General features: G+C 36.0%; 1 protein-coding gene across 1 annotated transcript in view; it reads left to right on the forward strand.

The window, feature by feature from the left end:
* LOC114239604 (uncharacterized) overlaps positions 1-10,582 on the forward strand; it is a 58,053-nt gene extending 47,471 nt beyond the window's left edge. Inside the window, exons 14-26 of the mRNA XM_089739789.1 lie at positions 545-691; positions 1,365-1,508; positions 2,212-2,333; positions 2,862-2,955; positions 3,298-3,469; positions 4,042-4,194; positions 4,760-4,880; positions 6,395-6,415; positions 7,059-7,178; positions 7,368-7,472; positions 7,931-8,091; positions 8,959-9,084; positions 9,686-10,582. Of these exons, the coding sequence (XP_089595915.1) occupies positions 545-691; positions 1,365-1,508; positions 2,212-2,333; positions 2,862-2,955; positions 3,298-3,469; positions 4,042-4,194; positions 4,760-4,880; positions 6,395-6,415; positions 7,059-7,178; positions 7,368-7,472; positions 7,931-8,091; positions 8,959-9,084; positions 9,686-9,876 (1,677 nt within the window). The 3' untranslated portion in view covers positions 9,877-10,582. The remainder of the gene's footprint in view (positions 1-544; positions 692-1,364; positions 1,509-2,211; positions 2,334-2,861; positions 2,956-3,297; positions 3,470-4,041; positions 4,195-4,759; positions 4,881-6,394; positions 6,416-7,058; positions 7,179-7,367; positions 7,473-7,930; positions 8,092-8,958; positions 9,085-9,685) is intronic.
* The last annotated feature ends 699 nt before the right edge of the window (positions 10,583-11,281 follow it).

Below are 11,281 nucleotides of genomic sequence, written 5' to 3' on the forward strand. Positions count from 1 at the left end.
AAGTAGGGCCAGTGCCGTTAATTAATAAAGTTGAGAAATCGATATCACATGCCAAGTTGGAAGAAGGTATCTATGGAATCTGGTAACTACTAACAAAAAGCGATTTCTGACGCCGTATTACAGTATTAAAAAAGTTTTCAGGCTTCTTAATATGGAAGTATCAGTTATCCACTGTTGGGCATAAGCCTCTCCCAATTTGTACCGTTGAGTCGGTTGTACGACACTCCTGATCTATTTCTAGCTGGCCGCCTTTCGCAAACAATGTGGAAGTACCGTTGAAGGAAACATCTGTAGTTTTTAATAAAAGAATAGTCAGTAGCGACGTCGGCAACCCGAATCACGAAGCAATTAAAAAAAAAAAAGTCTTGTCATTACAATTTTAGTATGAACGAAAATACAATTATAGATGCAGCACAAAAAAGGATGACTTTGCAATTAGAAATAAACTACTCTATCGCGAAAGAGATAGAAGATTAAAAATCAGTTATTGTCGAAATTACTAGCTTCGCCACTATGAATTTGTACAAATCTCGTTTTCTTGCAGGCTGTAGCCAAGAACGGGCATACACCACTTCATATCGCGGCCCGTAAGAATCAAATGGAAACCGCAGCCACGCTCCTCGAGTACGGAGCGTTGACTAACGCTGAATCGAAGGCTGGGTTTACTCCTTTGCACTTGGCTGCCCAGCAGGTGAGCTATAGTGGAGGCTAGGCAGTCTAACTGTCATTCAATATATGTAAAACTTTCATTCACTGACCTGATTCGGGCATAATTTGTCGTAGTTAGTGTTACCACACTGAGAATCTTCCCAGAATGTCGTATTTGTATCTAGAGAAACTGAAGTCGAAACGCCCTAAATCTGGTTAACTAAGTCAAATCTATAAGCCTGTGGATGGATTCAATCATTTATAACTGTTACTTAATTCAAAGAACGGAGAAAAAAGAATAAACTGGTCTATTAACATCAAAGGCTGGCGACGAGGTATCAGTGTACTTAGTGCGATTCCCCAGCGAGCAGTTTCCATTTGTTTGCCGCTAGGGGCGCTGTTCCATTTCTATACAAATTTCAGTTAACTATTACGCGATAGAGAAGTTAAAAAACTCGCACTAAGCACACAGGTCCATTTGATCGTCGCAGCCGTTAATCTCGCTTGAAACTGGACCGCTCATAGTCCAGGATGATATCGAGAAGACGTGTTAGTCCATGGTTAGATGGTACCGACAAGAATTCTCTCTGATGGTGTAACGTAGAACATACACAAACGTGCTCAATGTTGGAAATATTGAGTTTAAGCCACGTTCGCATCTGTAGGCTCAAATGGTTCTAAAATTAAGATTAAAACGTCATATTGGAATGGTACAGGGTCACACCGAAATGTGCGCTCTGCTTCTCGAACATAGCGCTGAACCAGAACATCAGTCTAAAAACGGGCTGGCAGCATTGCATTTGGCTGCTCAAGAAGATAAGGTCCCAGTAGCACAACTGCTAGTGAAGCATGGCGCTGAGGTAAACATGAAATGTCATACCACTTTATTTGCTTTAGATGGACAAAGGCTTTCAAGGACCACCTTGAGATTTGAGATCAAAATGTCTATTACTTAGTACGCCAGCTGTTCCACCCTTAAAAGCGGAATTAATTACTTTTCGGAAGAAATAGCCGACCGAAGTGATCCTAGAAGTGATGGATGGTATTGGTATCTAACAATTTCAAACAGTTTAAAAACTAAAAAATAACAACCTTCAATAACTTAAACGAAATAACTTATAATTTTTTTTTTTGCTGGCCATAATGGGCAGGATATTAAGCTTCATTGATACATGTAAAAAACTCAACATCAAGTTGATCAGGGTAATCTTGGAGTAGATTCACAATGTAGTTGAAATATTTCGTTACATAGATGGAGATTGCGCTGATAAGAGGGTGTTTAAAATGAAATCTCACCTTTGTGCACTGTTAATTTCTTGGGGTCCATTCCTCTGTAGTTTATCAAATCACTTTTAAAAGGTAGAGGCCTTTCTCGTGGATCTGCAATACATGAATTTGCAAAGCTCTTTTAGCTAGGACTATTTTAGCAATTCTACTTTTTGGTCTGGTTGCAGTTTGATACTGTTTTCGGGTCGGTTTTCGTGGTTCGACCGATATGCTGAACAAGTACGGGAATTGTCAGATTCTCTACACAATCGTTTCTAATGGTGTTCTTGATGTTAGGTGGACATTTGCACCAAGGGTGGCTACACGCCTCTACACATTGCCAGTCACTATGGCCAACCGAACATGGTGCGTTATTTACTCGAAAACGGTGCTTCTGTTAAAGCTCAAACCGCACACGGGTAAGTTAAAAAAGCATTTGTTTACTACCTTTACTAATTTGACTCATTGGCATCGGAATATTAACTTAATACCTTGCAACCTTAGATTAAAATGTCAAGTTTGTTAGAGAGAAAGAATATCCCAGGCCCTAAATCATGTACGAACGTTTAATATATAATGTATGTGTGTATGTATAAACTGTGCGGATTTATATATTATTAAGTAGTATAAGCTTAAGCTGTGTTTAACTCCGCATCGGCTCATAAAATATTGCTCGTGAATTATATTTGAAAACGAAAACAGAAAATTGGGCATGTTCCCAATTTTGAAAGGTCCATATATGATTATAACTTTATACAAAAGCAAAATGGCCACGGTGGTTCTATATAATCCCTATCGTATAAAATGTTTGTTCTTGTGTCATTATCCAGGGATGTTAGCAAGCGAATATACTTGTATGGACAAAATGTGTTACACATTCCCCTCTTACTGTAGGGACACGCTAAAATAACTTGATCCTCTGAGAGTAATACCAAATTCGTTTCCAGTTACACAGCCCTACATCACGCCGCTCAGCAGGGACACATTAACATTGTGAATATTCTACTTGAACACAAAGCAGATGCAAACGCGACGACTACGGTCAGTATCAGAGACTAACCAGACAAACAAGTTTCTTCAGATCATTTCCAATGACATAATAGGAGACTACTTTTAACATGTAACGCTGCGTTAAATTAAGTCATTATCGCAAAAAATCCTCTTAGTCCCACGTCCTTTTAAAACCGTTGGTACCAAATAATATCTCTCAATATAACCCCAAGTCCATAGCAAAAGTCTGCAGCTGATGAAACTGCTCTACAGATTTCCATAATGACGATCGAAAATGACATCTATTATTTTAATCTTAGAAGCCTTTTAAAAATGGCAACAATCAAAAATTTTGTTTCTACTGTTAATTTCATTATTTTCTTTCATGACCAGAGCGGACAAACGCCTCTGGATATAGCGTCCAAGCTGGGTTACGTAACAGTGATGGAGACTCTTAAGGAAATATCAGAGCCGTCGTCGGCACCAGCCTCGCAGGAAAAGTACAAGGTGGTCGCTCCGGAGACCATGCTTGAGACCTTCATGTCTGACTCGGAGGAAGAAGGTGGTTAGTCCCTTTCGAATGAATAAGTCCAGCATAAGCTTTAATTGTTTTAAACGATTTGAAAGCAGAATTAGTTGCGGTAGTTAGGTATAGCGACAAATCAATACATAAACATATAATTCTTTGATCAAAGCCTACTTTAAACTATGTCATAATCGGGTAACATATTTATCATTTTGATAGTGAGTGTTTACTGTGGTTCATGGACGTGAGCAATGCCAGGGGCACAGCCAAACAGCTGCCTATGACAGAATACTCTGCAATTCAGAGTACTCGTCAAACTAATTATTACTTGTCCAAATTATTGGACCAAATTATTGGACAAATTATTGGACAAGTAAGAATTTATTGGGTACGTTTTGTACTAATTAGGTATTGTATTAATGATACGTAGAAGCAAACGGTCGTATGTTATGACATCTAAGAATCTTCTTCTAACCTTTTAGATCAGTCAAATTTGCCATCTATGATACGTGTTATATTCAGGTTCGTTAAAAAAAATGCCAATGCTTAATTTAACTGCATTATAATATAAAGAAATGTTGATCACATAATGAGATGCTTTTTTGTGGTAGGTGAAGACACCATTCTAAACGACCAGCCATACAGATATCTGACCGCCGATGATATGAAGTCTTTGGGAGATGATTCTCTGCCAATCGACGTGACTAAGGATGAACGAACAGAATCCGCCATGAGCCATAAGAATATCATGGAAATCTCTCAAGGTATCCACACCTAACCTACACACCAAACACTACCCATCCTCTAAGTACGCAAAAGAGATGTTCTTGTTTTAACATAGTTCTTCTACAATTTGGGTCCTGAAAACGGGATAATTAAATTCCTTAGCCTCGCCTAATTAAAAATAGCTTTTCAGGATATTATCAAAATAACCCTTCTACTCATATCTGTTCATAAAATATTTATAACTACTGATACTATGCACCTCACGCTATTTTTATAATAAAATCATTTTTTCTTACACTATTTTTAATTCAAATTTATTTAAATTTATTTTCTGTTTTTTAGTTGGATTTTCTATAGAAGCGTATTTTGTTAGTTTTTTTAACTATTATTTATTTTTCATTTTTTAGTTGAATTTCAATTTTTTCAATATATTTTTTTTATTCCATTGCCGTCGGTCTTTAATAAGTATACCAAATTTCGAGTTAATCCGACGTTTTGAAGGGGGTCAAAATCATGTTTAAAGATTCCGTTACATACTAACACACATACGTCTGAAGCTAATAAAAGCGTATTAATTAGTTTATATTCCCGCTATCTCCATAGGGTCTATGAACGGGATTCCGTACCAACCTCAGCAAGAAGTGGTGGTGAAGAGCATCAGTCGTTACAGTACTGCACAGGCTCCTGAGGCGTATTGCTACAACGTGGATCCAACACAACCCAAGTCAGTATTTTTTATACATATATTTTCATTTAATAATTAAATCCTTTCCAGTGATTTTTTATTGCTTAAGTGGGTGGACGAGCTCACAGCCCACTCGGTATTAAGTTGTTACTGGAGCCCATAGATACCTACAACACAAATGCGCCACCCACCTTGAGATATAAGTTCCAAGGTCTCAAGTATAGTTACAATGCCTGCCCCGCCCTTCAAACCGAAACGCATTACTGCTTCACGGCAGAAATAGGCGGGGTGGTGGTACCTACCCGCGCGGACTCACAATAGATCCTACCAAAAGTAATTACGCAAATTATAATTTTGCGGCTTTGATTTTTATTACACCTTCACCGTGGAAGTCAATCGTGAGCATTTGTTGAGCACGTATTTCATTAGAAAAATTGGTGCCCGCCTGAGATTCGAACACCGGTGCATCGCTCAATACGAATGCACCGAACGTCTTAATATGTATTTCAGGCTAGGTCTTGAGATCTGCATTTTAAATAAAAATAAAATAAAAATCATTTAATTCAGACCATTATAAATCCATATGTTGTTAGGAGACTAATACTTATAACTATGTTAGTAAAATTAAAATTAAAATTAGCAAAATTATTAAAGCATTTAAACATTTAATTCATAAATCTGCGTTGCCTTATGGCACTAGGTACATGGGTGTGTACATGAACCCAGTGTCTCAAAACAGCACATTCGGGTTTATTACCTATAACCATCAGGATATTGTTAGTACTCGCACGAACCCTACGCATCAGTGAGGCTGTCCGTTTGCGGATGATTGATGAAAAGTCATCCACGTGTGCATACGCAAACATATCTGATGCGCTACAGTACCGCGGGAGCCCCAAAAACATCCTGAAAGCATTATTATATTGCATTCGTATTATATTGCATTATATATATCACTATATTTAAAGCAACTTTCATTAATAAAATGGCATCTATATATTAATACGTGAAGTAAAAACTTTGTATCCCTTTTTACGAAAATTGCGCGGACGGAGGAGTATGAAATTTTCCACACTTATAGAGAATATAGAGAAGTGCACAATGCTAATATTTTTTTAAAATAGTGCGTAAAAGATACATTAAATCAATAAAGAAAACATTACACACACTACATACCATGTATTTGACGCACACACGCATGCATACTATTTATTGTCAAACTTTTGTTCTTGACGTCTGTGGTCAAATTAAGAATAGATTAAATATTGTTTGTCTTTATTGATATTTGTTTTTAGAGTAGCCTTGGCGAAATTTGTGATTATAGAAGTATAAAATACAATCATAATAGTGTGCAAACTTACAATGCCAATTAATTATAGTCTTATTTCGACTACTGCGGGACCTCTAGTATTGCATTATTATCTATTTAAAGCAACTTTCATTAATAAAGTGGCATATTGTTTGATGCATACCGATTTAATTTCAGATACATGTTTTATGTTTTATCTAATCGGAACATTTTACGCACGCTGCTCTGATTTGTGGCCAAACAGAAAGAAATTGCAGTGGAAGAAGTAAGAATTTATTTTGTTCAAAGTTTTTTCGTAGTTTCAGGATTTTACGTAGTTATATTATAACGATTTTTTAACTAAAATGTTTTCGAAAACCTAACAAACTTTGAGTCAGAGAGGATTCTACTCCCAAAATAACACTTATCATTTAAGTCTGGTGTTGGGGGTGGGAAGGTCGCGGCTGCTGACGTCATCTAGTGGATACAGTTACTCGACTTGAGACATTTAAACGAAGTATTAATTGTATTTATATTTTTTTTATTTCTTAGATGGGTGGACGAGCTCACAGCCCACCTGGTGTTAAGTGATTACTGGAGCCCATAGACATCCACAACGAATATGCGCCACCCACCTTGAGATATAAGTTCTAAGGTCTCAGTATAGTTACAACGGCTGCCCCACCCTTCAAACCGAAACGCATTCACGGCAGAAATAGGCAGGGTGGTGGTACCTACCTTTGCGGACTCACAAAAGGTCCTACTACTGTAACTAAGTAATGGTGCGTAAGTACTGCTTTTTTTGTGAGATTTATTTGAATTGTAGATTCTGTACTTGTTCTTATCTTGTATTCAGACACCCTTAACACAAAAGAAAGTTCTAGCTTTGAACTTTTATTTACAAACACAATGTCACGGTTGATTTCCAGTTTCTTGGTATCCTTCCTTGTGGACGCCCGTGGAGGGGCGATGCGTGGTTGCCGTGGGGGCGGAGTAAGGGTCATCGTTCCACCACTTTCTGCACAACAACCTACCAGAATTACTTGCAGGTATGACCTTTTAAGACAAATACAACTACACTGCTTTTATTCATCAGCGTCGGCAAATTTGAATTTTAATCAGATGACAGGAAAGCTGAATAGATTAAATTTTATTTGTTTATCATACCTGAACAGTTTTGTAAAAATCTTCAAATAATTTGCTACTAAATGAAATTATAAAATGTTACTAATTTACAGATATCTGAAACCATCTCGTATTAATCACATGCCGCCTTTGATGGAGGGCGAGGCTCTTGCTTCGAGAGTTTTAGAAATGGGACCTGTTTCTGCTAAATTCTTAGGGTAGGTATTTCCACCCAAAACTAATCTCCGTGCAACTTTTCCACAGCCAAAACGATATTTTTATGGGAGAACAAGATCCGAAATTTGAAATATAGTTTTTGGATAATGATTATCATTAGCAATAGGTTTATTAATTAGATTATATAAATGAGCTAGAAACACTGCTTGATTTATAACGTATTTAATGATTTTACAGTTAAGTGATATTTACTTTAATAATTGACAAATTCTCACAATGAGAATGACAAACAACTGATTACCTCTGGACACTTACAGACCAATAAATGCAATAGTTCATCTTATATGTAGCATCAAAATCATATCAAAAGCATGAAATTAAAAACTAACCGTTCAAACTATCAATGCGTTAAAAATCGGATACATACAGAACTTATCCAAGTTAAATATTTTCAGTTATTAGAGATGGAACTGAATAAAAAAGCTTTTCTATTGAACAGGCCAGTTATTCTGGAGGTGCCCCATTACGCTTCACTACGAGGCAAAGAACGAGAGATAGTGATTCTCCGTTCAGATAATGGCACTAGCTGGAGGGAGCATAATGCTGACGCTACAGATGACGTGGTTCAAGATATCCTGCACGAGACCTTAGAAATTGAAGGCAAGTTACTTTTATCCTGTAGCAAAACAATGACGCTACTATCCTCTGCATTTGACTGACAGTCCCTTTGTTCACTTAATTGATTCAGTTGATCCTTAGTACAGTGATTGTTAGCATCAATGAAGATATAACGTAAATGAACGGACAAACTCTCGGCCTGTGGTAGGTCTTAAATTTCACCATCAGTTTTGAGAAGTGAAGTCGCATTGTATCGTATAACCGATGAAATTTTGAAAGGTTGGAACCGTTCAATTGCAACTCATGAGAGATTTGCATCCTAAATACTGTTATGAACTATTGAATATAACTAAGACTCAGAACTCATATGTCAAGGTATGCAGTACCATTTACATTTTTGACATCTCTGGACTCCGATAAGCACCTAACACTAGTTGGGCCGTGAGCTCATCCAACCATTAGAAAAATAAATCTATATAATAGATAAAAATGAATTGCTGTTCGTTAGTCTCGTTAAAACTCGAGAACGGCTGGACCGATTTGGCTAATTTTGGTCTTGAATTAATTGTGGAACTCCGGAGAAGGTTTAAAAGGTAGATAAATATGAAAATGCTCGGAATTAAATAAAAATAACAGTTTTGTATTTTTCCTTTGAGTGTCCCCCGTCGGACGGATCCTTTTTGTTTGTTTTATACAGAAGTTTAGGTCGATTGAGACACTACGAAGTTTGCCGGGTCAGCTAGTAGTAAATAAATCCGACATCAAGGCATGACAGATGAATCGTTTTCAACCCAGTTCTCACTAGTCAATAATATTGATAATTCCAGCTAAAATACAGTTGACATACAGATATACATTAAGAGTTATGAGATCTTTGATATCATTCATAACTTTTTGTAAATAAAACAGAAGCTAATGAAGATGAGAAAGGATGGGATGCTCCGCGTCTCACCAGAATTCTGACTCACGATTTCCCGCAATACTTTGCTGTTATATCGCGCATACGTCAAGAAGTACACGCTATTGGACCTGAAGGTAAATATAATATGATAATTTCGACAATGCTAGACGGTGTGTAGTCTGTACATATTTCGGGAAACTACAAGGTCATAATATATAGGGTGTAACCAGATTGTGTAAAATAACACATTACAGTTTTATGAAGGATGGATTATTGGTGGCCCGGAGGCCTTTTCAGTTTCACCAGGACAGGTGGGCGAGCAAAGGCTTAGTCAGGAGGGGAGGAGATTTGCTAACAGCTACCCGAGCGCCTCCAAAGAAGACGTAACGACTCAAGGGCAAATGTTTCACAAATAAACATAAATAATAACATAATACTGGACAAGAGTACTTCTTATAGTACGTCCTGCATAAAACCACATAATTGCGGTATCCTAATTCTGCGTTGTTACGCAATACCAAGCTATTACAGTTTCTAAATGAAAATAGAATAGTGAATTAATTTAATAGTCAGTGAACAATGTTTAGCTCTTGGGTTTCTTTTGAGTTGGTAGAATTTTATGTGTATCTTTAATTGGAATGCATTTTACGGCTGAATTTTTGAAGGGATTGTTAGCACTGGAGAATTCTTTATTATATTACAAATATATAAATACAAGATTTATGATTTTTTCAGGTGGAATGGTTTCAAGTTCAGTTGTTCCACAAGTCCAAGCGGTCTTCCCTCAGGGAGCTCTGACGAAGAAGATCAAAGTTGGCCTCCAGGTAAATCTGTTCAAGCCACGGACCGGCGTTAAAGATAAAAATCTTAAAAAGATAACCGTCAACAATGTATCAAAGAAGAAAAGATTTTCATTGATTTGGTAATTTTAAGCCAACACGATTCTGTGAATCGTACTCGTAAATTATTTACTATATCGGTGGTTTGAGAACGATTCAGTATTAGACGCTAGCGACATAGTCGGCTTAACATAATCTAATGAAGTATTGTAACGAGTTCTTTGATTCTCTGACATTAACTATTTATTAATAAATAATAGAATTTTACTAGTGTATCACTTTTAAAGTATTGGTAGTTACCATTAGTGATAAATTTTCGAAATTTAAAATGTAATCTTTCAGTTTGGCAGTCCTAATTAATTTTTAGCTTGTTAATGAAGTCGTTGCTGTAATAGTTATAGCTGAATAAGCCAGTTCATGAAAATGAAAGTACAAAATACGAATGCCAAAGTTGATGACGTCCGATAATTTTAAAGTCGTCACATAAACCAATTGAAAGAAATTATTTTTATAGCCAAATATAACATAAAATAAGTCGAATAGAATGTTTTGTACCGAATTTTACCAAGTTTTACTGTGTTTTCATTCATAAAATTAATTTTACACTATTTTAATACTCTTTATATCTTATATAAAAAGCTATGTTTTTTTTTTATTAATTTAGTATTTATTTGTGATGTAGTCAATCCTAAATAGCACCTAGAATAACTCCTTAAGCTATTTAAAAGTCATACCCAATAAATTTAGAATACACTGTCTGTAAACAAAATAAATCTTGAATAAATGAAAAGAACACTTTAATTCAATTTAAGCAAAATTGAATCATATGAAATCACTGTAGAATTTTGTTCAGTATATATATCTCACACTGCGTCACTATACAAGTTCCACAGTCACATTGTTTTCTCTTTTGGTCTTTGGGTAAGAAATCGCATGAATAGTTATATGTAACAACAATTGTAATACCATAATTATAAATGAATCAGTTATTCGAGTGTGTGATTTTAATTGTAAGCGTTGATTTATGAAATTTATTTTATTTGGAGTGATAACAAAAGTGTTGTAGTTTAAGTACAAATAAGGTGTTTGCTAAATTTATTGGGTAATGATTTTGCTTTTCCGACCGTAACGAATGCTGAATGTACTTTATTTCCTGAAGACCAAACGTGAGATGTGCATGATATGTATATATTTTGTTTTGCATTATAATTTGAGCTTGATTGTGTGTTAGCATTTTTTGCATCTTGGCAAGCGCTTGTGTGGGATGCAGTCTGAGAGACACCAAAGTGTTTTCTTCTTGTTGCTTTTACTGTGATTTCATAATGTTCATTTTCGCTTAACTTTGCACCTACCGCTGACGTCACTTCTTGATTTTATAAATATTCAAACGAAAGGAAAATTGAAAAATTAAACAAGGTAAGTGCTAATTTTTTTTATTTTATTCACAAACACAGCATATTTTCACTTTCACGAAAGCATGACAGCTTAAATC

This window comes from Bombyx mandarina, chromosome A1, assembly GCF_030267445.1.
Source record: "Bombyx mandarina strain Sakado chromosome A1, ASM3026744v2".
NCBI classification, from domain to species: domain Eukaryota; kingdom Metazoa; phylum Arthropoda; class Insecta; order Lepidoptera; family Bombycidae; genus Bombyx; species Bombyx mandarina.